Source organism: Lynx rufus, unplaced genomic scaffold (genome assembly GCF_022079265.1).
Source record: "Lynx rufus isolate CCGP_SWC_20201006 ecotype Redwood Valley unplaced genomic scaffold, mLynRuf1.p SCAF_5, whole genome shotgun sequence".
NCBI classification, from domain to species: Eukaryota; Metazoa; Chordata; class Mammalia; order Carnivora; family Felidae; genus Lynx; species Lynx rufus.
Window position 1 is genome coordinate 109,886,469 of NW_025814867.1, and position 27,930 is coordinate 109,914,398.

A 27,930-nucleotide genomic window follows, 5' to 3' on the forward strand; every position below is an offset into this window, starting at 1 on the left:
GTCTACACATTCATAACTGAGCTTTAGTCTGTAAGAAACTGGTGGTAGCTCAGTAAATGTATAGTGCTGTTGTATACCTCCGAGCTCATTCTGTTTGCTCTCTTACCTTGGAAACTGTTCTCCTTTCCCATTTACTGATATTTTTTAGTCTTTAACATTGAACTCATATGCCATCTTTTTGGGACAGCTTCCTTGATTCCACCCTCCTCATTTGCATTTAATCTCATTTTTTGCTTTGTTAAGCAGGCTGTTTATATATCATAACACTTATCACATTATATTATGAGTTTTAGTTTTTCTGCCTCCCTGACAGTAAGCTTCACAAGGGAAGCTTACAGGGACTACATTTTATTATTTTTTACTCTGATACTAATACCTAGCACATTGCTGGGTGCTTACTAAATGCTCAGTTTTTGCTGAATTCAAAGAAGGTTGCTTCTCAGCAGAGTTACGTCTCCAGTCTCTTTGATTAAAATGTATTTTCATCCATTAGAACCATTTATTTGCTCTGTAATTTTGGTGACAACCAGGAAAAGGGATATTACAAGCTTCAAATAAGAATACTGGAGAATAAGAATACTGGAGAATAAGAATACTGGAGAACTGAATAGTTTAGGGTATCGGTTTGGACAGTTTTCTTTCAGAGACTTACTTGCTATCTGGAATGATCTGGAATATCTGGCTTGTTCTTTCTTCAGGCTTAGCTTAACTTTTGCTTTTTGTTTTACTTTCATTTTACTTAGCTAGGACTTTATTATTTCAGAAAGATGAAAGGGAGAAAAATTTATTTTTGGTTTTCAATTTTATCTTAAAGTGTAACTGTTGAGGGGCCCCTGGGTTGTTCAGTCAGTTGAGTGTCTGACTGTTGATTTTGGTTTAGGTCATGATCCCAGGGTCTTGGGATCGAGCCCCGTGTCAGGCTCTGAGTTGAGTGTGAAGCCTACTTAAGATTCTGCTTGTCTCCCACTGCCCCTGTCCCCACTGTACACTATTTAAAAAAAAAACAAAACACCAAAAAAAAAAACAAACCAAAAAAAGATCGACTATTGAGTCAACCAAAATTACTCATTCAGTCCCCAAAATGACATTTTTTAGAAATTTTATTTGCATTTTAGATTTTTTTAAATGTTTATTTATTTTTGAGAGAGAGAGGGAGAAAGAAAGAGAGCAGGGGAGGGGGCAGAGAGAGGGAGACACAGAATCTGAGGCAGGCTCCAGGCTCTGAGTTGTCAGCACAGAGCCTGATGTGGGGCTCAAACTCATGAACCTTGAGATCATGACCTGAGCTGAAGTTGAATGCTCAACTGACTGAGCCACCCAGGTGCCCCTTATTTGTATTTTGTTGGGTTTTCTATCAGGACAATTTAGAATTTTAATTTCTGAACAATATTGAGAAGAAAAACAAAACATAATCCAAATCCGTCTTCTTAAATAGTGAGGAAAAGGGTGAAGAGTTTTAGAAATATGAAACTAGCAGTATGTGGAATGCACAAATTTCTTTTAAATAAGTAAACAATATTTTAGTGTAGGTTTTTATTTCCATATGTGATTCACATCTATTTTCCTGAGAGATAACTTTGAGGCATTGATAAACCTTGATCATTAGGCAGGAAAGAGCCTTGTGGGACACATAACACAAGGCTTTTGAGAAGATAAACCATCTTTCTCTTCTTTTCATCAGTTGGCACCAGAGATTATTAGAGAAATATGGAGACAGTGTACTACCCATATTCCATTAAGAAAAGTTAGGTCCTAGTTCTTGGAATATCCCTAATTACATTTATTCATTTGTCTCTTAAATTTACATATATTTGAAGTTTTAAAAAAATACACAATTTAGATGTTGTGATGGTAAGACTTTTGGGACACTATAGTATTCCTGTCACCTTTCAGCCAGTGTAATTTTAGTTGAGTGATAATTTATTCATTTAAAATTAGCTTAGTAAAAGAAAGGAGCAAACTTAGAAAATCTGTGAATAACAGTTACTCAGCAATTAAAATTATTTTCACTATATAGCTTAAGAAACTGATTTAGAAAGTACATTTTCTTAAAAGTTTATTTTGTGTGAGAGAGAGTGAGAGAGAGAGCATGAGAGTGGGTGAGGGGCAGAAAGAAAGGGAGAGAAAGAATCCTTTGCTGACAGCACTGAGCCCCATTCAGGGCTCGATCTCAGGGACCATGAAATCATGACCTGACCTGAACCAAGAGTCAGACGCTTGGGGCGCCTGGGTGGCGCAGTCGGTGAAGCGTCCGACTTCAGCCAGGTCACGTTCTCGCGGTCCGTGAGTTCGAGCCCCGCGTCAGGCTCTGGGCTGATGGCTCAGAGCCTGGAGCCTGTTTCCGATTCTGTGTCTCCCTCTCTCTCTGCCCCTCCCCCGTTCATGCTCTGTCTCTCTCTGTCCCAAAAATAAATAAACGTTGAAAAAAAAAATTAAAAAAAAAAAAAAGAGTCAGACGCTTAACCAACTGAGCCATGCAGGTGCCCCATAAATGGCATTTTATTTTACTTACTGTTATTGTTTACATACTAAGGAAAAATTGGATAGACTGTAAAATGACAGTTTTTTTTAGCACTTTCTTCCATATTGAGTTAGTATGAAGGATGAAATGTATACCTTTATATATTTCTTGTGAAAATTTAGAATATTTTGAAATTCTGGCTAGCCATGGAATTTCCATGACAGTGCTAACTTATTTAATTGTACACCAAAAGGTAGCTTAGGTATTATGAACTTAATCACCACTACCTGAATTTGTACTCTGGAAGGCTCTTACAGAGAGCTCTTTTTCTTCAAGGTAACCAAATTGCATGAGTTGCAAATGGTTGTTGAAAGATATTTGGACTGTGGCTATGTGTTGTGAAGAGCTGAGTGTACTAAGGGCATTGCTAAGTGTTTAGTTATGTACTTTTCTAATAAGATGTTTTCATCAGGATTACAGAGTATGATGAATTAGGACAATTAAGCACCATTTGCTCTTTTCTTTTTTAAGTTTATTTATTTATTTTGGGGGGTGGGGGAGAACCAGCAGGGGAGGGGCACAGAGAAAGAGGGGGACAGAGAATCTGAAGTGGCCTCTGACCTGACAGCAGAGAACCTGATATGGGGCTTGAACTCACGAACCATGAGATCATGACCTGAACCGAAGTTAGATGCTTAACCGACTAAGCCACCCAGGAGCCCAGGACAATTATGCATCATTTGAAAGGATACTTTATAACTTTGAGGAAGACTTCAGTAATAGGAAAATTAAAGTGACTTTCTTCTCACTGTGTACCTACTACGTGCCAGGACTTATACCAACTGCTTTACATCTAATTTATTTCATTTAGTCTTAACAACTTTGTAAGGTAGGTTTTCTCCTAATTTTAGAGATGAAAAGATCAATGCTAAGGGGAATAAATTATAGTAAATAGCTTGCCTAAATTATATTATTAGGTGCCAAAGTCAAAACCTGACCCCTATTTTTTTTCTGACTCTAGAGTCCTTGTTCTTAACCCCTGTACCAGTGCTTTTCACTCCTCTGAAATTTAATTTTTTCGTAAGTAAAGTAGGAATTGGACTTTATTACTTATTATCTGTGAGATCTAAATTATTGACCTTTAAATATTCTACTTATTCTTTAATTTTTTTTCTTGTGGTATTTTGTTCACGTTATAATAGAGTACTGTCTCACTGAAAGATCTACCACGGTAGAGATGCTGAGGGTAGTGGCTGGAACCTTCTGAGGACTTCAAGGGCTCTCTAGGGCTCTTGTGCTTTAGAGTTGCGGGTTCTACTGCAGCTTGGTGTATCATCTTTTCAACCAGTTTTGGGGTCAGTTTTGATATTTCTATCTTCTAGGAAAAACTTGGCAACTATTTGTTTAACCATTTAACTTTTTCTCTTCTAGGAAAGACTTTCAGATGTTTGTTTCAGCTATTTGTTAACATATTTGTCTAACTTAAAAGGTCTCATTTATCCTCCAGGGTTCTTTTTTCGTATCTCCTTTGCTTTTTTCTTTCTTTAAATAAACCATACAAGAATAGGATGATGATCATTTATTACTCAGAAGAGAATTCTAATCTTTAAAAATTTTCCCTTTGCTTGCTGATATTTGTATTTTTTGTTGTTGATTATTCTCTTCAGCACTTTGTACAAAAGTAATCTTTTATGGACTGCATCGCTCCTATTTGGAGGGACCGCTTTTTTAAGGGACTCAACATTCTAAAACATACTTAAACATAATATAGTCAGGCATTTAAACAGAGATACAACATGATAGTTGACATTTCTTTGATGTGTCTCCTTATGTGCCACAAATTTTCTCTTTGCTTAAATACTACAGTTTTTGGATTATTTTATTATGAGCCACATTTTAGAATTCAGTAATTATAGGGGACCATAAAAATAGTATATTATCAATTCTTAAAATGATTTATCAAGTTAGTATATCAGATTCTCTCATCTCTTAAAAGTAAATAAAACTTATTTACATTAAGGTATTGATCTGGAAAATAATAGTTCTAACCTGAAATAGTTCTAGCCTCTGCTAGCATTCCTATATTTTCCCTAAAATATTGAGAAACACAAGATGAGTTTTTTTTTTATTGAATTATAGTTGAAGTTTTTTAGTGAGTGAAGTTTTTTTTTTTTTTATATGAAGTTTATTGACAACTTGGTTTCCATACAACACCCAGTGCTCATCCCAAAAGGTGCCCTCCTCAATACCCATCACCCACCCGCCCCTCCCTCCCACCCCCCATCAACCCTCAGTTTGTTCTCAGTTTTTAACAGTCTCTTATGCTTTGGCTCTCTCCCACTCTAACGTCCTTTTTTTTTTTTTTTTTCCTTCCCCTCCCCCATGGGTTCCTGTTAAGTTTCTCAGGATCCACATAAGAGTGAAACCATATGGTATCTGTCTTTCTCTGTATGGCTTATTTCACTTAGCATCACACTCTCCAGTTCCATCCACGTTGCTACAAAAGGCCATATTTCATTTTTTCTCATTGCCACGTAGTATTCCATTGTGTATATAAACCACAATTTCTTTATCCATTCATCAGTTGATGGACATTTAGGCTCTTTCCATAATTTGGCTATTGTTGAGAGTGCTGCTGTGAACATTGGGGTACAAGTGCCCCTATGCATCAGTACTCCTGTATCCCTTGGGTAGATTCCTAGCAGTGCTATTGCTGGGTCATAGGGTAGGTCTATTTTTAATTTTCTGAGGAACCTCCACACTGCTTTCCAGAGCGGCTGCACCAAGTGAGTGAAGTTTTTTATTTCATAGCAATTTCTAGTGTGAGGTCAGATAAGAGAAATCTTGAGACTCCTTAGTGGTCCTATATTACTTACATTCCTACTTCAGATCCAAGATATTAAGGAGGTTCTGTCAGGCATCAGATACACAAAGCTCACAATGGCAACTAGGATCCTTGGAGATTTAAATCATATGAGAAGGTAGAAAAATATATCTGCCTTCTCCTCCTTATAATTGGTGGTTATGCTAGATAGCTAACTTCTTTCCCACTTTTTCTTTACTCAAACTCTGAGTTTAGGGGATCGTATTTACTACCTGCCTTTGCTTTTACATCATACATACTACTTTTTTTTTTTTTTTAATGTTTATTTATTTTTGGGGGGGAGAGAGAGAGAGAGACAGAGCATGAGCAGGGGAGGGGCAGAGAAAGGGAGACTCAGATTCCGAAGCAGGCTCCAGGCTCTGAGCTGTCAATAGAGAGCCTGATGTGGGGCTTGAACTCGTGAACCACGAGATCATGACCTGAGCCAAAGTCAAATAAATGCTCAACCGACTGAGCCACCCAGGCGCCCCTATGTCATACATACTACTTAGTCATTGCAATACTTTTTTGTGGAGGTTCTGCTGGAAAATGCATATTTTCAAGAATTTCCTGCGGTATCTATAGAAAAGCTCAGTTATCTGGATCCTCTGGCAACTTAGTATTAAGGATACCTGTAATGGAATGAAATAAAGAAACCAAAAGATAATAGGCCCAGGTTCTTCTACTAGGAAGAGTTATACCTTCAGCCATTTAATTTTTCTGAGATTTGAATTCTTCATATTTAAAATAAAGGTAAGACTAAATTATTTTAAAGTTTTCAAGATCTGAAATTCCATGCTGTCTAGAACATAGTGAAAAGAACATAATGCCTCTGTGTAGTGAAAATGAGTACCTCTAGGTACTACAGCAAATATAACAAAGTACAGGGAAGCTCACATGTTTCACTTAAATAGAAGCACTCAGGCCCTTTCTAAGTGTTTTTTGTTGTTTCTCACAAAGGGTCAATAAAGTGTTGGAGGTGACATATTGATAAAGTCAGGGGGACATCTGATGAAGAGGAGATAGGAAAACTTAAAAAATTCAGTAACAAGAACTAAAAACCAATACAGTAATTTGGTTTGGGTTGTCAGTTCAGGGCCAAATAATTGCCTAAGGGCGTCATTATAGTGTGGCAAAGTATATAAGGTGTTTGTAAAAACAGTTGGCTAACCAAGAGAAGATTATATTATCCTCTTCCGTTTAAGGAGATAGCAGGCTTTTATGTAGTACATTTTGATGTGAACACCAATTTTAAAAAGTGTGGAGCTTTAAAAATACACTTTAATTATCTAGACATTTGATTTGTTGGCTCCTTCCTTGGTGCTGTTATATAAAGCATATATATTATAATCACTATATGTGCTGTTTTACTTATGGAATCTATCATTACCACAGATGCAATCTGAATGATGTCTTTCCTGTTGGATTTAGCATTTCTCATTTGCCAATTACAAGTATGTAATTATTTATCAAGAACCTTTCTGTTGAATGAGAAGAATAAAGATTTCTTGAATTGGTTTAAAGTATTCTGTGTTGTTTTTTTTTTTAATTTTTTTTTTTTCAACGTTTTATTTTATTTTTGGGACAGAGAGAGACAGAGCATGAACGGGGGAGGGGCAGAGAGAGAGGGAGACACAGAATCGGAAACAGGCTCCAGGCTCTGAGCCATCAGCCCAGAGCCTGACGCGGGGCTCGAACTCACGGACCGCGAGATCGTGACCTGGCTGAAGTCGGACGCTTAACCGACTGCGCCACCCAGGCGCCCCTAAAGTACTCTGTGTTTTTAATAACTATTGGGGAAAAAGCATTTTTTGAGAAAAAGTGATTAAAGTTTTAAGCACCCCAATAGCATCCATTAGTTTAGTTAAAGCCGTTACTGTGGGAGGCTAATCTGCGCCAATTTATAAGACACTAGTACTTCTAAAAATAAAAAAAAGAATGTGTTCATACAGAATTTTGAGTGTTTATGGGTTGATTTCTAGAGTGGTATAGATGAAAATGTTTGAAAATTCAACTTCCTAGAATACATTTTTCACTGCAAACCTCAGTACAGTACACTGTTTGTTATTTTGTGTGACAGGATACCCAGAGTTATATTGACGAATGTCCTGGGAACGGAGTTAGGAAGAAAATACATAAAGACCTCATCTGTAACTGAGGCCAGTTTGGGTGATACAGACAACTTGCAATCAGAGCAGCTTTCTTCATCATCTGATGGCAGCCTAGAGTCTTGTCAAAATCTAAATCCTCACAAGAGCTCCTTTTTATCTGAAAGGTATGTTTAGTGATAACTTTACTCAAAATAAATAATATATTTACTCTAATGAACCTCTCTATTCTTCCCCCTATAGATGCATTATTCCTAAAAGTGAGGCAGATGTGCTCTGTTGGCTAGTGTGACTTTTCTCCCCTGGTGGCTCGAGATGGCTGTTGGAACCAACAGTCTGTGGCTAATAATCAGTTTCAGAAAGTACACTGTACTTGTGTTTTGGGAAAATAGATGTAGACTTTAATGAAAATTTAGTTACCTATTTCAGTATTTCAATTTATGTGATATAATTAAGATTTGTTCCTCTGACATTTTTCTGTTCCTCTTCCTCCTCTTTCCTATTTATCCATCTGGCCATCTATTGGTCTGTTCATTCAACCATCTCTCCATCTTGACATAGTCACTGTTTTTATATCCAGATTCTAGAACTAGACCTGGCATTTAGTCCTCAGTAAATATTTGCTGAATGAATTGCTGAATGTGTTCCTCAAAAAAATGGTTTGAGATTCCATTAACAAACATGGCCTGCTGAGCCAGTGAGAGAAATGGAAATCTGAAGTTGCTTTTGTTTTAACCTATAGGAGATGCTTCTGTGGGGACTGTAAATAAAAGAAATTGTGGGATAAAGCTAAGGGATGTCAGTTAATAAATACTACTAAATCTCTTAACTTTCTTTTACCATGAACTTCTCTTTTTAATTTCTTGCCTTGTTGCTAGTACAATAAAGTAGTTTTGATCTCAGTGAAAAATTATTGATCCAATCTTGTTTTTTGTTTTGTTTTGTTTTGTTTTTTTAATTTTCCCTGAACCATCCAAAGGTAACTTCTAGTTTGTATTTCTCTTGTAAGCCTAATTACATTAAAGAGTATTTATAGCTGACTTTTTAAAGATTTTTAATAAATTTTTTACATTTCTAACGCACTTTATTTTTATAAACTCTGTTTATTTCTTATGAATTTATAAATTTTACAAATTTTTCTCCTTTTGGAGAATATTTTATGTTTCACTTCAGTTCTACTTAGTGAATTATTAATGGCAATTTTAACTTTATACTTTATTTGGTCTTTTTCTGAATTTACCAGAAGAACTGAGTTTCAGTGTCATTATCCAATTAATAATGTATTTAATGTATAAATTAAGGTATAATTAGAGATGTTAGAAATGCACTTATCAGTTTGTAATATAGTTATTTTGTTTCTGCCTCCTCTACTAGTCCATGAGTTCCTTAAGGAGAAGCATTATGTCTTAATTATATTTATGCCCAGTACTTAGCTAAAATACAAACTTTAATTTTGTGCACTTGGATTAATGTTCATGTCATTTAATCTCGAGCTTTGGTTTCCTGAGTTGGAAGAAGAGAAATGACCTTCGACCTTATACATCACATAGTTATTTATTATCTTTTTAATAAATATCACGTCAGAATTCTTTGTGCACATAAAACATCATGCATTTAAAAATTTTGTTATTGATGATACTTTCTATAGAAAAAGTCACTTATTATGTACTGTCCCTGTGGAATTCAAAAGACATCAGTGCACATTCATACTGTTAAAAAAAATAGCACTATTATGAGGATTCAATGGAACCATCAAATTATAATCTGTACTGTACAGGTTTTATACCAATTTGGGGCTAAGATTTAATAATAATAAGTCTCAAATTTCTAGTTGTTCCTAAAATCTATTCAGTGAGAATTCTAGCTCTCTTCAAGTCCTTCCTAAATATTTATGAAATTTCCAGGTGGTATTTGATGTGGGCTCTGAAAATTCATTTTCTTGGTGGTTATTTGCTTTGTTTGTTGCATTTAGAATAGGCATAGACTTTGGAGCCAGACATCAGTATTGCAAACATGCTGATTTACCTTGGGCAAGTTACTTTGATCTTTAAAACACAGATAGTAACACACATCTTAGAAGATTATTGTGCGGATTTAAGGAGATAACTATGTGATGTTCTTAATATAATGCTTGAAATTTAATAGGTGGTAGTCATTATTTTTGTGTCTCTCTTATTGATACTTTTATCAAAAGTACCATTAAAGGCTGGTGCTATATGTTGATGCTACTGAAGTCTTCTATGGTGAGGATGCTAGTGTCTGATCCTGAGATCACTGTTACTCCATTACCATTACCAGTACTGCCAAGGCAATTGTCACAGCCATACTAAGTATTACCATTTGGTTTAAGGAGGAGTACTGCACTCCTTAAACCAAGCTTTAGTTCTCTTTTCCCTTCAGATGAGTTCACTTTGAGGAGAATCCAGAGTGCCCTATGGAAATAAATTGCACGTGTGGCCATACCATCACTTGAGTTAGATGTGCCCCATTAGAACTCACTATAGCATGGACAGGATAGGCTCAAGGATGGGACTCTTGTTGTAACCAGCCTCTTTCCAGCCTGCCTATTTCAATCAATTATTGAAATATAAATTATGTAGATCTTTTTAGGAGACACATGTTCTGACATTATTGTAATTGTTGTTATTGCAGAGAATGTGGTAAACATGTCAGCTCTTTGTTACAAAGATAGAATGTCGAATAACAACTAAAAATTGGTGGGTGGGAGAATGGAGGCTATGACTGAAAACTGAGGAAGTTTTCTTTGAAAACCTAGCACTTATGCCCCTTATGATATTTGTGGAAAAGTGTTTTATAAAGGCTAAAAGTCTATTTATATATTTTTGAGAGAGAGAGAGAGAGAGAGAGAGGGGAGGGGGACAGAGAGGGAGACAGGATCCAAAGCAGGCTCTGTGCTATGGCAGAGAACCTGATGCAGGGCTTGAACTCACAAACTGCCAGATCATGGCCTGAGCCTAATTTGGCTGCTTAACTGACTGAGCCACCCAGGTGTCCCAAGGCTAAGAGTCTTATTTTAGCCTTAGCCTGTCTTTAGTGTTCAGAACTGTTATTGTTGACTATAATAATAACTTAAATGGACTTATGCAGGAAAAAGAAATTGTGTTTTATGCCCAAAATAAAGGAATAGTAAAAAAACATCACGAATGAATAGGAAATTTGAATTAAAATGATCTCTTTGAAGTAGCATATTTGTTTTTTCTAGTTGGCAATTAATTATTTTAAAATACTTAATTATTAAACTTTATATTATTCTTTAAAAACTTTTAACTAAAATTTGTTAAGTATTTGTGATATTATACTGTGATAAATGAAATTCATCTCAGTCTGTTTGCTTAATTTCTTTCTCTGTGCCTCAGTTTACCTCATCTGTAAATCACAATAATACGTAGGTAGCTGGAGAATAAAGAATTAGCTTTTCTCTTTTAATTTGATAACTTGCCAATAAATATATTGAGATATATCTACTTTTACAAATATGTGTTTCCTTATGAGTGGACATTTAGGGTATTTTTCATTTTTTGTCTGTATAGCTTTGGTACAGTAAGTTTGTGTATTTTTATAAATTCTTATAGTGCCATTCATTTAACCAGAATTAAGTGTTATCATTGAAAATTTTTTTCAGGGGCGCCTGGGTGGCTCAGTCGGTTAAGCGTCCGACTTCAGCTCAGGTCATGATCTCACGGTCCGTGAGTTCGAGCCCCGCATCGGGCTCTGTGCTGACAGCTCAGAGCCTGGAGCCTGTTTCAGATTCTGTTTCTCCCTCTCTCTCTGCCCCTCCCCTGTTCATGCTCTCTCTGTGTCTCAAAAATAAATAAATGTTAAAAAGAAAATTTTTTTCAGACTCTATTGATAAAAATAAATATAACTTTACATAAAATTGTTTTCATTTCAGCCATTTTTTTTATTTTTAGTGAAGATGGATTTTGTATTTTTTATATAAGTTTTCTCTGTAGTCTTTGTATGTATTCAGGTGTTCTGCTTCTTACTGACTTGTAAGAACTCTTAATAAAGGTATTAACTCTTTGTTACCGGTGTGTTGGAAAAAATTTTTCAAGTTTCCTGTTTGTTAATTTTACTTTGTTTATAGTATCTTCTGTAGTATAATTTTTTTAAATTTTATTTTATAAAAAATATGTTAGGGCTTGACCCCTGTGTTTTGGTTTATCCTTGGAAAGACCTCTTCAACCCCAAGTACAGAAATAGGTTAGTCAACCGGTGTCTTAATTTGTGATGATGTAGATGAGGTGACAGACCCAGAACAACAGTCTGGGGATCACTTTCCTAATTGAAGTTCTAATTCCTTTTTTTTTTTTTTTTTTGCCTCTCTGTAGTCTGGTATAAATGTCTTTGGATGGTTGGGTGGCTTTCACCTTTTTGCTGTTGTGAATAACACTGTTATGAACACTGGTATGCAGGCATCTCTATCCCTACTTATAAGTTCTTTTGCATATCTACCCAGAAGTGGGATTTCTGGATCATATAGTAATTCTGTTAGTAATTTTTGAGGCACCACCATTACTCTTTTGTATAGTAGCTGCACCATTTTACATTGCCATTAACAGTGGTTAGGGGTCCCAATTTTTCCACATCCTTGTTAAAACTTGTTTTCTGTTTTTATGTAATAGTCATCCTAATGGGTGTGACATGATAGCTCATTGTGGTTTTGTTATGGGTTTCCCTAATGATTAGTGATGCTGAGCATCTTTTCATGTGCTTATTGGCCGTTCATATATCTTTGGAGAAATGTCTGTTCAAGTCCTGTGCCCTTTGATGAATTAGGTTGTGTTTTACTTTTGAGTTTTAGGAGTTCTCTATATATTCTGAATATTAATTTCTTGTCAGAAATATGATTTTGAAATATTTTCTCCCATTGTTCTCTGACCATATGATATGAAGTTAGAAATTATTAATGGAAGGAAAACTGGGAAACTCACAAGTTTGTGGAAATTAACATACTTAAAGCAACCAATGGGTCGAAGAAGAAATCACAAGGAAATTAAAAAATGGTTAAGAATGAAAGAAAATGAAAATATAGCATATCAAAACATATGGTATGCATTAAAAGCAGTGCTAAAGGCAAAATAAATGTATAGCTGTAGATGCTTACATTAAAAAAGAAGAAATATCTCAAATCAACAACCTGACTTTACAACTTAAGGAACTGGAAAAAGAATAGTTTTGCCAGATACAGGATTTCTAGTTGACAGGTTTTTTTTATTCAGTACTTTGAATATACCAACCCAATGCCTTCTGACTACTATGGTTAGTGATGAGAACTCTCATAATCATATGGAGTGTCCTTGGTATGTGATGAGTCGCTTCTTTCTTGGTGCCTTCAAGATTCTTTGTCTTTGTCTTCTGACAACTTGATTATAATGTTTCTTGGTACAGGTCTCATTGAGTTTATTCTGCTTATAGTTCTTTGGACTTCTTGGATGTTTGTATTCATGTCTTTCATCAAATTTGGAATTTTTTTGTGATTATTTATTTCAGTAATTTCTCTTCTCCTTTATTTTTTCTCTACTGAGATACCAGTATTGCATATATTGGTCTGCTTGTTGTTGTCCCACAGGTCCCTTAGGCTCTATTCACTTTTTTCAAAATTTTTTTGATCCTCAGATTTGATAATTTCCATGATCATATATTCAAGTTCTCTTCCTGTCCTTCCTTCCCTTTCCCTTTCCCTTTCCCTTTCCCTTTCCCTTTCCCTTTCCCTTTCCCTTTCCCTTTCCCTTTCCCTTTCCCTTTCCCTTTCCCTTTCCCTTTCCCTTTTCCATTCCCATTCCCATTCCCATTCCCATTCCCATTCCCATTCCCATTCCCATTCCCATTCCCATTCCCAAACTCAGGGTTGATGATGAACTATTTCTTCTGCCGGTTCGAATCTGCTTTTTTAAAGTTTATTTAAGTAATCTCTCTGCCCAATGTGGGGCTTGAACTCATAACCCCAAGATTAAGAGTCTCATGTTCTCCCAACTGATCCAGCCAGGTGCCCCATGAGTTTTTAATTTTAGTTATTATACTTTTTAACTCCAGAATTTCCTTTTGATTTATTTATATATTTTGCTTCTTGATATTTTTGTTTACCCATTAATCATTTTGTTGACTGTCCAAGACTTCCTTTTTTTTTTTTTTTTTGTAGCTTTTTGATGATCTTTAAGACAGTTGTTGTAATGTCTTTTTCTTCTCTTGAGTCTGCTTTCTGAATTTTTTTCAGGGACATGTTCTGTTGATTTTTTTTTTTTTTTCATTTTGAATCATCCATGGTTTCCTGTTTGTATGCCTTGTGATTTTTTTGGTGTTGTTGAAAATGCAACATTTCAATCTTATTATGTGGTAAGTCTGGAAATCTGATTCTTCCCCTTCCCAAGGGTTTGCTGCTTTTTTTCCTCCCTCCCTCCCTCCCTCCCTCCCTCCCTTCTTTCCTTCCTTCCTTCCTTCCTTCCTTCCTTCCTTCCTTCCTTCCTTCCTTCCTTCTCCTCTTTCTCTCCCTCCCTCCCTCTTTCACTCTTTTCCTTCCTTCTTCTCTCTCTCTCTCTCTTGTTCTTTATTGTTCACATGACTCTGTTCCACACATCAGCTTGATGTATAAATATAAGATCTTCCCAGGTCCTTTATAAGCTTGGTCTTTTTGTAGTAATTTTTTTTTTAATGTTTATATTTGAGAGAGACAGGGAAAGAGAGTGTGCAAGCAGGGGAGGGGCAGAGAGACTGAGACAGAATCTGAAGCAGCCTCTGGGCTCTGAGCTGTCAGCACAGAGCACGATGTGGAGCTCACACTCAGGCTCACACTCACAAGCTGTGAGATCAGGACCTGAGCTGAAGTTGGACACTTAACTGACTGAGCCACCCAGGCACCCCTTGTAGTAATGTTTGTGCCTTTCTGAATTCCCTCATGTATGTGATTACTTTCTAACAATCACAATCCTTAAATGTTTGGTTTCCAAAAAGAGAAAAGGGGAAAAATTAAAGGGGGGGAGTAGATAAAATAGGTCTAACTCTTTAAGTCTCTTGGAGGTCATAAGTGTTGTAACAATGGTGGTGGTTGCTGCAACACTGGCTGCCTTTCTCTATGTCTGCTCATCCATGAACAGAAATAGCAATCAGTGATCAGAATACAGATTCCCAATATTTGGAGAATAAGGTTCCTCTTGCTTACCTTGGTGATTGCAAGCCTGTGCAAACTATTTTAAGAACTCAAGCTTTGCTGCTTACTTTGTTGCTAGGGGTAGGGGACTGAGTCACTGCTACCACTGTTGGAGCTCAAATTGACCGAAATTAACTGTGACTTGCGGTTGAATCTTTTGACTAGTAGTTGCAGGCCTTCAATAGACTCTAGAATCCCAAAATAGTTGCACAGACAGATTCTGCTAGTGTAGATGTTGTGTAGGTGGGACGATGGTAGGTGGTTCTGACTCCACAGTCTTCCTGTGATCACTTGGTGTATGTTTTATAGTTTACTGCACAGGGATCCTTGAGTTATTCTTGGTATCTGAATTTTTTAGTGCTTATAAATGATGTAAAAATTTCCATGTTCTTGAATAGTGTTGAAAATGCAGCAAATACTATATAATATTTTTTATTATAAGAGAATAATATAGGTTAGTAATTTTATATAGTTTTTTTATTTAAACTTTTTGGCCTACGGGGCGCCTGGGTGGCGCAGTTGGTTAAGCGGCCGACTTCAGCCAGGTCACGATCTCGCGGTCCGTGAGTTCGAGCCCCGCGTCAGGCTCTGGGCTGATGGCTCAGAGCCTGGAGCCTGTTTCTGATTCTGTGTCTCCCTCTCTCTCTGCCCCTCCCCCCGTTCATGCTCTGTCTCTCTCTGTCTAAAAAATAAATAAACGTTAAAATTTTTGGCCTAGTTTAATACAACCATTATGAGTTGTTTTGTTAATAATAATTATTATGAGTTAGAGTATTGTGTGTATAAAGATTTAATTCATTCTCTGTCTATTTTAATTAATACCAAATTACTTTCCCAGTGTTTTCTATCAATTTATTTTTAAAAATTAATTTTGCTGATATATTATTGACAGAACATTGTATTAGCTTTAGGTATACAATATCACCATTTTATGTATGTTTATATTGTGAAACTATTATTATTTTAGAGAGAGAGAGAGCACACACAAGTGGGGGAAATGAGCAGAGGGAAAGAAAAAAGAATCTTAAGCAGGTTCCATGCTCAGTGTGGAGCCCAGTTTGTGGCTTGATCCCTTGACCCTGGGATCATGACCTGAGCTGAAATCAAGAGTCGGATGCCCAACTGACCCAGCCACCCAGGTGCCCCTATATTGTGATATTAATACAATAAATTTAGTTAACATTCATCAGCATGCATATAGTTATTAAATTTCTTGTGATGAGAACTTTGAAGATCTGTTTTAGCAACTTTCAAATACACAATACACTGTTGTTTACTATAGTCACTATGCTGTATGTATGTTACACCCTTAGCACTTACTTGTCTTAATACTAGAAAGTTGTACCTTTTTAATACCTTCTCTTCTCTCCAACCCCCCCCCCCCATTCCCTAAAACTACCAATCTATTGACTGTATCTAGATGTGTGGGTTTTTTTTTTTGACTAAAACAGTTGACAATTTTATTTTCACATTTCACAATACAAATAAAAATTGATAATTGCTTTTTTTTTTTGTTCCACTACTCCCCTGCCAAAACAATTCTGTCTTTGATAGGAAGGGAGAGCAAGCCTTCCTTGTCATGCTGTTAGAAAACACCCAGAGTCACAGCACCATGATCTACTGGTGAAGTAGAACATGTAATATAAAATGGATATAAAGATGTTCACATTTCTCCTTATCAGTCTTGTTGACTCTTTCCTGGCCAACTAGGCACCATCATGGGATAGGTAGGGAGGTCTCATCATTGGGGGCTCAGGCATAATTGGCAATTGGCCTCACATAGGTGGCCTCATTCCAGGAGCAGGTCCCACTGGCATCATCCCAGGAGGAGGAGGACCCATCATTGGCATCATGGAAGGGCCCCCATATGAGGTGCTGGCATCATACCAGGGCAAGGAAGACCCAAGAGACTGGGAGGAGGTGGGATCATTGCCCCTTAGGAGGAGGAACAGAGAATAAAGTAGGAGATATCTTTCCTCGTTGAAATGTAGCAGCTGTTTTGTTGATCAGGCTCTGAGCCTGCTCTTCCATCCATTTCTGATAGTAGTCTTTCACATTCTCTTTGTGTTTCCTACCACTGCTCTGTGTCTTTCTCACAGATGGAGAGTCATGGTTGAGGTATGTGTTGCAGTAGTTACAGTAGAACTTAGATGTGTTGCTCTGTAGGCCATTGGCCAGTCCCTCCCATTTTTTTTTCAAGGTTTTACACAAAAGTGAGATCATACAGTATTTGTCTTTCTCTTTTTGATTTATTTCACTTGGCGTAATGCCCTCAAGTTCCATCCATGTTACTGTATATGTCAGGCTTTTTTTTTTTTTTTTTTTTTTGTGGCTGAATAGTATTCCTGTGTATGTGTCTTATATTTTCTTCATCCATTCATCTTTTAGTGGACATTTAGGTTGTTTCCATGTCTTGTCTCTTGTAAATTGCACTGCACTGAACATTGGGGCACAGATATCTTTTTGAGGTAATGATTTTGTTTTCCTAAGCACAAATACCCAGAAGTGAAAAAGCTGGAACATATGTCAGTTCTGTTTTTAATTTTTTTCCTTTAAAAAAAAATTTAAATTCAAGTTAGTTATTTGTTAATATAGTATAGTGTTGGTTTCAGGAATAGAATGTAGTGGTTCATCATATATACACACACACACACACACACACACACACACACACACACACACACAACACCCAGTGCTCATCCCAACAAGGGCCCTCCTTAATGCCCATCACCCATCTAGCCCATCCCCCCACCGACCTCCCCTCCAGCAACCCTCAGTTTGAGCTCTGTCTTTAAGAGTCTCTTATGGTTTACCTTCTTGTCTGTTAAAAACTAATTTTTCTGTCCCTTCCCCTGTGTTCATCTGATTTGTTTCTTAAATTCCACATATGAGTGAAATCATATTTGTCTTTTCTCTGACTTATTTTGCTTAGCATAATGCACTCTAGTTCCATCCACATTGTTGCAAATGGCAAGATCTCATTCTTTTTGATCACCAAGTAATATTCCATTGTGTATATGTATGTGGGTGTGTGTAAATATATATATAATAAATAATAATATATTTATATTATACTTATTTATATTATAATATTATAATATTATAATATATTTATATTATATTATAATAATATTTATATAATATTATATAATATATATTATAATAATGTATTTATATTATAATATAATATATTTATAAATAAATATATATAATAAAAATATATATATATACACATACATACACACACACACACACACACATACATACACAACCTGTTCTTTATCCATTTATCAGTTGATGGACATTTGGGCTATTTCCATAATTTGGCTATTATTGGTAGTGCTGCTGTAAACATCAGGGTGCATTGTGCACCTTTGATTCAGCATTTTTGTATCTTTTGGATAAATACCTAGTAGTGCAATTGCTGGGTCGTAAGGTAGTTCTATTTTTAACTTCTTGAGGAACTTCCATACTGTTTTCCAGAGTGGCTTCACTAGTTTGCATTCCCACCAGCAGTGCAAAAGGGGAACCCCCTTTCTCTGCATCCTTGCCAACGTCTCTTGTTGCCTGAGTTGTTAATTTTAGCCATTCTGATGGGTATGAGGTGGTATCTCATTGTGGTTTTGATTTATATTTCCTTGACGAGTGAAGTTGAACATCTTTTCATGTGTCTGCTGGCTACCTGGACGTCTTCTTTGGAAAAGTGTCTATTCGTGTCTTCTGTCAAGTGCTTCATTGGATTATTTGTTTTTTGGGTGTTGAGTTTGATAAGTTCTTTATAGATTTTGGATACTAACCATTTATCTGGTACGTCATTTGCAAATATCTTCTCCCATTCTGTAGGTAGCCTTTTAGTTTGTTTGAGTGTTTCCTTCACTGTGCATAAGCTTTTTATCTTGATGAGGTCCAGTAGTTCATTTTTGTGTCTTATATTTTCTTCATCCATTATCTTTTTCCATCCATCCATCATCATTTTCACTTTTGTTTCCCTTGCCTCCGGAGACGTGTCTAGAAAGAAGTTGCTGTGGCCGAGGTCAAAGAGGTGGCTGCCTGTTTTCTTCTCTAGGATTTTGATGGTTTCCTGTCTTAACATTTAGTTCTTTCATCCATTTTGAGTTTATTTTTGTGTATGATGTAAGAAAGTGGTCCAGTTTTATACTTCTGCATGTGGCTGTCCAGTTTTCCCAGCACCATTTGCTGAAGAGACTATCTTTTGTCCATTGGATATTCTTTCCTGCTTTTTCAAAGAGTAGTTGGCCGTATATTTGTGGGTCCTTTTTGGGGCTCTCTCCTCTGTTCCATTGATCTCTGTGTCTGTGTTTGTGCCATTACCATATTGTGTTGATGATTATAGCTTTGTAATACATTTTGAACTCCGGAATTGTGACGCCTCCAGTTTTGGTTTTCTTTCTTTCTTTCTTTCTTTCTTTCTTTCTTTCTTTCTTTCTTTCTTTCTTCCTTCCTTCCTTCCTTCCTTCCTTCCTTCCTTCCTTCCTTCCTTCCTTCCTTCCTTCCTCTTTTTTTAAAAATTTTTTAACGTTTATTTATTATTGAGAGACAGAGAGAGAGCATGAGCATTGGAGGGCAGAGAGAGGAGGAGACATAGAATCTGAAGCAGGCTCCAGGCTCCGAGCTGTCAGCACAGAGCCTGATGTGGGACTCAAACTCACAAACCACTAGATAATGACCCGAGCCGAAGTTGGATGCCCAACTAACTAAGCCACCCAGGCAGCCCCAGATTTGGTTTTCTTTTTCAACACTACTTAGGTTATTTGGGGTATTTTCTGGTTCCATACAAATTTTAAGATTGTTTGTTTTAGTTCTGTAAAGAACACTGGTGTTATTTTGATAGGGGTTGCATTGAATGTGTAGATTACTTTGGGTGGTATAAACATTTTAACAATATTTGTTCTTCCAATCCATAAGCATAGGATGTTTTTCCATTTCTTTGTATCTTCAGTTTCTTTCATAAGCTTTCTATAGTTTTCAGCATACAGATCTTTTACCTCTTTGGTTAGGTTTATTCCTGGATATCTTAGGGTTTTTGGTGCAATTATACCTGGGGTCGATTCCTTGATTTCTGTTTCTGCTGCTTCATTATTGGTGTATAGAAATGTAATTGATTTCTGTATGTTGATTTATATCCTGCAACTTTACTGAATTCATGTATCAGGTCTAGCAGGTTTTCTATGGAGTCTTTTGGGTTTTCCACATAGAGTATCATGTCATTTGCGAAGAGTGAGAGTTTGACTTCTTCCTTGCTGATCTATATGCCTTTATTTCTTTTTGTTATCTGACTGCTGAAGCTGAGACTTCCAATACTATGTGACAACAGTGGTAAGAGTGGACATCCCTGTCGTGTTACTGACCTTAAAGGGAAAGCTCTGAGTTTTTCCCCATTGAGGATATTAGCTGTGAGTCTTTCGTATGTGGCCTTTATGATGTTAAGGTATATTTCTTGTATCCCTACTTTCTTGAGGGTTTTTATCAGGATAGAATCCTGTATTTTGTTAATTGCTTTTTCTGTATCTATTGAGAGGATCATGTGGTTCTTATCCTTTCTTAGTTAATGTGGTGTATCACATTGATTGACTTACAAATATTGAATCAGCCCTGCAGCCCAGGAATAAATCCCACTTGATCATGGTGAATAATTCTTTTAATGTACTGTTGGTTCAGTTTGCTAGTATCTTGTTGAGAATTTTTATATTCATGTTTATCAGGGATATTGGCCTGTAATTCTTCTTTTTACTGGGATCTTTGTCTTGTTTTGGAATCATGGTAATGCTGGCTTCATAGAATCAGTTTGGAAGCTTTCCTTCCATTTCTGTTTGTTGAGAAGAATAGGTATTAATTCTTCTTTAAATGTCTGATAGAATTCCCCTGGGAAGACGTCTGGCTCAGGACTCATGTTTGAAATTTTTGATTACTGATTCAGTTTCCTTGCCTGTTAATGGGTCTGTTCAAACTTTCTATTTCTTCCTGTTTTGGTTTTGGTAATTTGTATGTTTCCAGATATTTGTGCATTTTTTCCAGATTGTCCAGTTTGTTGAAATATAATTTTTCATAGTATTCTTTCATAATTGTTTATATATCTGTGGTATTGGTTGTGATCTCTCTTTCATTCATGATTTTATCTGTTTGGGTCCTTTCTCTTTTCTTTTTGATAAGTCTTTTCTTTTTGAAAAGTCTGGCTATGGGTTTATCAATTTTGCTTATTCTTTCAAAGAGCCAGCTCTTAGTTTCGTTGATATGTTCTACAGTTGTTTGTTTGTTTGTTTCTATATTGTTTATTTCTGCTCTAGTCTTTATTATTTACCTTCTGCTAGCTTTAGGCTTCATTTGCTGTTTCTTTTCTTTACATCTCTAGATGTAAGTTTAGATTGTGTATTTGGGACCTTTCTTGCTTCTTGAGATAGACCTGAATTGCAATATACTTTCCTCTTAGGACTGCCTTTGTTACATCCTAAAGGATTTGGACTGTTTTGTTTTCATTTTCGTTTGCTTCCATGTATCTTTTTATTTCTTCTTTAATTTCCTGGTTAACCCATTCATTCTTTGGTAGGATGTCCTTTAACCTCCATGTATTTGAGAGTTTTCTAAATTTTTTCATGTGGTTGGTTTCACGTTTCATATTGTTGTGGTCTGAAAATATGGATGGTATGATCTCAATCTTTTTATACCTGTTGAGGGCTGATTTGTGACCCAGTATGTGATCTGTTGTAGAGAATGTTCCATGAACATTCGAGAAGCATGTGTATTCTGTTGTTTTAGGGTGAAATGTTCTGATGATATCTGTTAAATCCATTCAGTCCAGTGTGTCATTCAAAGCCATGTCTTCCTTGTGGATTTTCTGCTTAGATGATCTGTCCATTGTTGTTAGTGGGGTATTAAAGTCCCCTACGATTACTGTGTTATTATCAATTAATCTCTTCATTTTTGTGATTAATTGATTTATATATTTGGATGCATCCAAGTTGGGGGAATAAATATTTACAATTGTTAGATCTTGATGGATAGACCCTTAATTATGATTTAGTGCCCTTCCTCATCTCTTGTTGCAGTCTTTTTTTTTTTCTTCAATGTTTATTTATTTTTGAGAGAGAGAGACAGAGTGCGAGCAGGGAGGGATAGAGAGAGAGAGGGAGACACAGAATCTGAAGCAGGCTCCAGGCTCTGAGCTGTCAGCACAGAGCCTGATGCGGGGCTCAAACCCATGAACTATGAGATCACGATCTGAGCTGAAGTCAGCCACTTAACTGACTAAGCCACCCAGGCGCCCCTGCAGTCTCTGTTTTAAAATCTAGTTTGGTGTAAGTATGACTATTCTGGATTTCTTTTGATGTCCATTAGCATGATGTCCTACATTAGCAGGATAGTTCTACATCCCCTTATATTCAATCTGCATGTGTCTTTAGGTCTAAAATGAGTCTCTTATAGGCAGCACATAGATGCATCTTTTTTTTCTTTAATTCATTCTGATACCCTGTGTCTTTTGATTGGAGCATTTAGTCTATTTACATTCAGAGTGGTTTTTGAAAAATATGGATTTAGTGCCATTGTATTAACCTGTGAAGTTGTGTTTCTGGTGATGTTCTATGGTCATTTGTAATCTTTGTTTCTTTGGTCACCTTCTTCTCCTTTTTTTTCCCCCCTCTACTCAGTCCCCCTTAAAATTTCTTACAGGGCTGGTTTAGTGGTCATGAACTCCTTTAGTTTTGTTTGTCTGGGAAACTCTTTGTCTTGCCTTCTATTCTGAATTACAACCTTGCTGGATAAAGAATTCTTGGTTGCGTATTTTTCCTCTTTAGCACACTGAATATTTCCTGCCACTTCCTTCTGGCCTGCCAGGTGTCAGTGGACAAGTCTGCTAATCTTATGTGTCTACCCTTTTGGTTAAGGATGTGTTGTCCTTAGCTGCTTTAGGAATTCTCTCTTTATCTTTGTATTTTGCAAGTTTCATTATGATATGTTGTGGTGTTGACCCATTTTTTTTTATTTTGAGGGGAGTTTTCTGTGCCTCTTGGACTTGAATATCTGTTTCCCTCCCCATATTAGGGAAGTTCTCAGCTATAGTTTGTTCAAATAAATCTTCTGTCCCTTTTTCTCACTCTTCTTCTGGGAGTGCTACGATATGGATGTGACTTCATTTTATGGAATCACTAAGTTCTCTAACTCTCCACTAGTGATCTTTCCCTCTTCTTTTCAGCTTCATATAATTTTATCTTCTTTCTCACTATTCTCTACTCTGCTTCTTCAATCCTTGTGACTATATCCACTTGGTTTTGCATCTCAATTATAGCATTTTTTTATTTTAGCCTGACTAGTTTTTAGGTCTTTGATCTCCACAGCAAGAGTTTGTCTGGTGTGTTCTATGCTTTTTTCAAGCCCAGCTAGTAATCTTATAACTGTTATTCTAAATTCTTGTTCAGATATATTCCTTATATCTCTTTTGAGCAAGTTCCTGGCTGTGATTTCTTCCTGACCTTTCTTTTGGGGAGAATTTTTCCATCTTGTCATTTTTGCTGTTTCTGTCTTTTGTGTGTTTTAAAAGCGTGTTATGTTCCCTCACCTGAGAATAATGCTGTATTAAAAAGAAGTCGTACGCTGACCAGGGCCTGGCACTTCACGAAGTGTTTATGGTGTATGGTGTGTGCATTCTGCTGTTGTGTTTTGGCTGCTCTTTCCCACTGGCCAGTCTTCTGCAGAGCCCCAACTTGCTTGCATTGGGAAGTGTTTGGACGTTTAACTAGGTGTGCTTTGATTTGTGTGTTAAAATAAGCCTAATGAAGCTGATTTGTTTGTTAAGAAAAGCCTGGAAAAAAGGGAAAAAAAATAACCAAACCTGATCCCAAAAAAAGGAAAAGAAAAGGGAAAAAAATCCAACCAGAGAATCAAAAAACTTTAAGATTGATTCCAAAGAAAAAGAAAGGGAAAAAAAAAAAGAAGCCTGATCCAATAAAAAGAAAAAAAGAGAGATAAAAAAATAACAAACAAGAAATTCTTAGCCTGATTCCAATAGAAAAGAAAGAATAAGGAAGACAAAAAAGAAAAAATGATTAGCCTTGGTCTATTTCCGCTAGAACTGCAGGTGATGTTATGAAGCACTCAATTTCAGTACACTTGGTGCATGTGGGGTGCTGACTGTCCTGGTCTTCTGGAGGAGAGGCCCCTGTGTTGGCTCAGAGTCAGTCTTGCCCTGGGAGTAAGCAGTTTCTTGGCATAAGCAGGCTCAGTGCTGACAGTCGATCTCATGAACCACTAGATCATGACCTGAGCTAAAACCAAGATTTGGAGGCTTAACTGACTACTCCATCTAGTCACCCCAAAACTGGAAGTCTTAATGGACCCTGTACCGCCTCCCTGTTCCCGAGTAGAGCCTCTCTACACTGTGTCTGAAGTCCTTTTTCTTTGAAAAATAGTCCCACGCCTGTGCAGTGTGTGGAATCTATGGTGTAGCACCGCTAAAAGCAGCAAAGTTTCTCTTTCTTGTTGTGTCTCTGTCCCCTGCTAACGAAAGACCTTTTGTTGGCACCTACAAGGTCTTGTGTCCCTGGGAGGGAACCTCTTCCAAAAATACTCCAGGAAGGGGAATGTTTTCTGCTAGTGCACCCTGGAGATCCCTACACCACACTATGCGCTCTGGCTCCACCTCCTTCCTCCCCAGCAGTGCATGCCCCAGCTACATTCTGGAGAAAATCACTCACTTCCAAAATCAGAGTTTGAACTCCAAAGTCTCTTTGTGAAAAAAACCCTGTGACACTCAATACTTCTTGCTCCCCAGTCCATGGTCCAGAGAGGTTTTCATCTTGTGCAAAGCAGATGCCATGCTTTCCCAAATCCTCTCACTTTTTCTCCCTTCTGTGTTTGCACGGAAAGGGTTTGCTCCCCCTCGTGGCACCGCCATTTTTTTCTTCCCCAATTCACTTCCACATGCCTTGCACCTGCTACTCTGTCTTCCTCCAACCATGGGGATTCTTCTGCCATTCCACAGATCGATTTCCTGGGTGTTCCGCTTGATCTCACCTCAATACAGCTGTGATTGAGGGACTAGAAAATCCCAGGCTTCCTCTACTTCTCCACCATCTTAACTACTCCCTTATTTTTAATTTTTTTGAGGAACCCATACTATTTTCCACAGTAGTGCACCAATTTACATTTTCATCAAGATTGCCCAGGGGTTCCTTTTTCCCTACGTTTTAGCAAGGTGTGTTATCGAGTTTTTTTTTTTTTTTTAATGGTAATCACTCTGACAGGTGTGAGGTGATATCTCATTGTGGTTTTAATTTGCATTTCCCTGCAATTATTGATATACCATTAATGCATTACTTTTCATGTACCAGTTGGCCATGTATATGTCTTCTTCAGAAAAGTATCTGTTTGGGGCGCCTGGGTGGCGCAGTCGGTTAAGCGTCCGACTTCAGCCAGGTCACGATCTTGCGGTCCGTGAGTTCGAGCCCCGGGTCAGGCTCTGGGCTGATGGCTCAGAGCCTGGAGCCTGTTTCCGATTCTGTGTCTCCCTCTCTCTCTGCCCCTCCCCCGTTCATGCTCTGTCTCTCTCTGTCCCAAAAATAAATAAACGTTGAAAAAAAAATTTTAAAAAAGAAAAGTATCTGTTCAGTTTCTCTGCCAATTTTTTAATAGAATGTTTTCTATTGAGTAGTATGAGTTCCTTATATATTTTAGATATTAACCCCTTATTAGATGTATGGTTTGCAAATATTTCTCCCATTCCATGTATTGCCTTTTCATTTTGTTGATAGTTTCATTTGGTTTGCAGAAGCTTTTTAGTTTGATGTAGTCCCATTTGTTCATTTTGCTTTTGTGGCCTTTGTTTTGGTATTAATTCCAAATAATCTATTGCCAAGACTGATGTCAACAAGCTTACCCCCATGTTTTCTTCTAGGACTTACATGGTTTTATGTCTTACATTTAAGGTTTTAATTACTTTTGATTTGATTTTTTTTTATGGTGCAAGATAGGGATCCAGTTTTGTCCTCTTGCAAGTGGCTGTCCCATTTTCCCAACACTATTAGTTGAAGAGACTCTCCTTTCCCTCTTGTATATTTGTGTCTCTTTTGCCATAAATTAATTGACCATATATATGTGGATTTATTTCTGACTCTTGATTCTATTCCTTTGACCTGTATGTCTATATTTAGGCCATCCCATACTGTTTTGATTAATATAGCTTTGTAGTGTAGTTTAAAATCAGGAAGTGTGATGATCCCAGCTTTGTTGTTCTTTCTGAAGATTTCTTTGTCTATTTGGGGTCTTTGGTGGTTACGTATAGATTTTAAGATAATTATATTTCTATGAAAAAGGGCATTGGAATGTTGGTAGGGATTGTATTGAATCTTAGGTTGCTTTGTGTATGGTGGACATTTTAACACTCTTAATTCTTCCCATCCATGAGTATGGAATGTCTTTCAATTTATTTCTGTCATCTTCGTGGTGGTTTTTTGTTTTGTTTTGTTTTGTTTTGTTTTGTTTTCCATCAGTGCCTTAAGGTTTTTGTGTATAGTTCTTTTTTTTCCTTGGCTATATTTTTCCTAGGTATTTTATTCTTTTTAATACAATTGTAAATGAGATTGTTTTCTTAATTTCTCTTTCTGCTAGTTCACTGTTAGTGTATAGAAAAGCAACTGAGTTTTGTGTATTGATTTTATATCCTGCAACTTTACTGAATTTTTTTTATTTTTAAAGTTTTTTGGTTTTTTTTTTTGGGGGGGGGAGGGAGAGTTCTATATAAAGTCATATCATCTGCATATAATGGCAGTTAATGCTTTTGAATGCCTTTTATTTCTTTTTCTTACCTAATTGTGCTGGCTAGGATTTTTAGTACTGTGTTGAATAAGAGTGGTGAGAATGAGCACCCTTGTCCTGTTCCTCATCTTAGAAGAAAAACTTTTAATCTTTTACTATTGATTATGATATTAGATGTGGGTTGGTTGTATTGACCTTTATTATATTGACATGCATTCCTTATATACCCAGTTTGGTGAGAGTTTTATCATAAAAGATACTGAATTTTGTCAGGTGCATTTTCTACATGTATGGAGTGATCAGATCCTTTTAATGTTTCATTCTGTTAATGTGGTGTCCCACATTGATTTGTGGATATTGAATCATCCTTGCATCCCTGGAATAATTCCCACTTGATCATGATGTATGATCCTTTTAATGTATTACTGAATTTGGTTTCCTAATACTTTGTTGAAAATGTTTGCATCTATATGCATCAGGCATATTGGTATATAGTTTTCTTTTCTTGTAGTGTCCTTATCTGGCTTTGGTATCAGGGTGATGATGACCCAATAAAATGATTTTAGGAGTATTCCCTCTTCAGTTTTTTGGAAGAGTTTGAGAAGGATTGGGATTACTTCTTTTTTTTAAATTTTTTTTTTCAACGTTTATTTATTTTTGGGACAGAGAGAGCCAGAGCATGAACGGGGGAGGGGCAGAGAGAGAGGGAGACACAGAATCGGAAACAGGCTCCAGGCTCTGAGCCATCAGCCCAGAGCCTGACGCGGGGCTCGAACTCGCGGAGCGCGAGATCGTGACCTGGCTGAAGTCGGACGCTTAACCGACTGCGCCACCCAGGCGCCCCTGGGATTACTTCTTTAATTGTTTGTAGAATTACCATGGAAACTATCTAGTCCTGGGGTTTTTTTGTATTGGGAGGTTTTTAACTATTAATGTTTATTTTTAGAGAGAGAGAGAGACAGAGTACAAGCAGGGGAGGGGCAGAGAGAGAGGGAGACACAGAATCCAAAGCAGGTTCCAGCCTCTGAGCTGTCAGCACAGAGTCTAGCACGGGGCTTGAATTTATGAACTGCAAGATTATGACCTGAGCAGAAGTTGGATGCTTAACTGACTGAGCCACCCAGGCTCCTTGGGAAGTTTTTGATTATTAATTCGATCTCCTTACTCCTTATCGAACCATTCAGATTTTCCTTTTTTTCATGATTCAGTCTTGGTAGGTTGTATGTTTCTAGTTACTTACCCATTTCATTTAGGTTATCCAATTTGTTGGCATATGATTATTTCGTAGTAGTCTCTTGATCCTGTATATTAGTGTGGTATCAATTTTAATGTTTCCTATTTCATTTCTTTATTTAAGTCTTCTTTTTCTAGTTTGTTTAGCAAAAGCTTTGGATATTTTGTTTGTCTTTTCAAAACACTAGCTCTTGTGTTGATCTTTTCTATTGTTTTTCTGGTTTTCATTATTTATGTTCTGATCTTTGTTATTCCTTTCTTTCTGCTAACTTTGGGCTTAGTTCTTCCTTTTCTGTTTTTTAATGTGTAAAGTAAGGTTGTTTATTGGATT

The 27,930-nt window shown here is 36.8% G+C and overlaps 1 protein-coding gene and 1 pseudogene across 8 annotated transcripts in view; one reads left to right on the forward strand and one right to left on the reverse strand.

Moving 5' to 3' along the window:
• The window catches only part of SENP7 (SUMO specific peptidase 7), a 153,280-nt gene that overhangs the window by 76,635 nt on the left and 48,715 nt on the right, over nucleotides 1-27,930 (forward strand). For 5 of the 8 annotated variants that reach the window (XM_047100010.1, XM_047100011.1, XM_047100012.1 and 2 more), the window contains one exon: nucleotides 7,405-7,599. The exons of the other annotated variants lie outside the window; for them this stretch is intronic. In XM_047100010.1, coding sequence (XP_046955966.1) covers nucleotides 7,405-7,599 — 195 coding nt within the window. The remainder of the gene's footprint in view (nucleotides 1-7,404; nucleotides 7,600-27,930) is intronic. 8 annotated transcript variants of the gene reach the window in all.
• LOC124526505 (U1 small nuclear ribonucleoprotein C-like) lies at nucleotides 16,279-24,587 on the reverse strand (annotated as a pseudogene).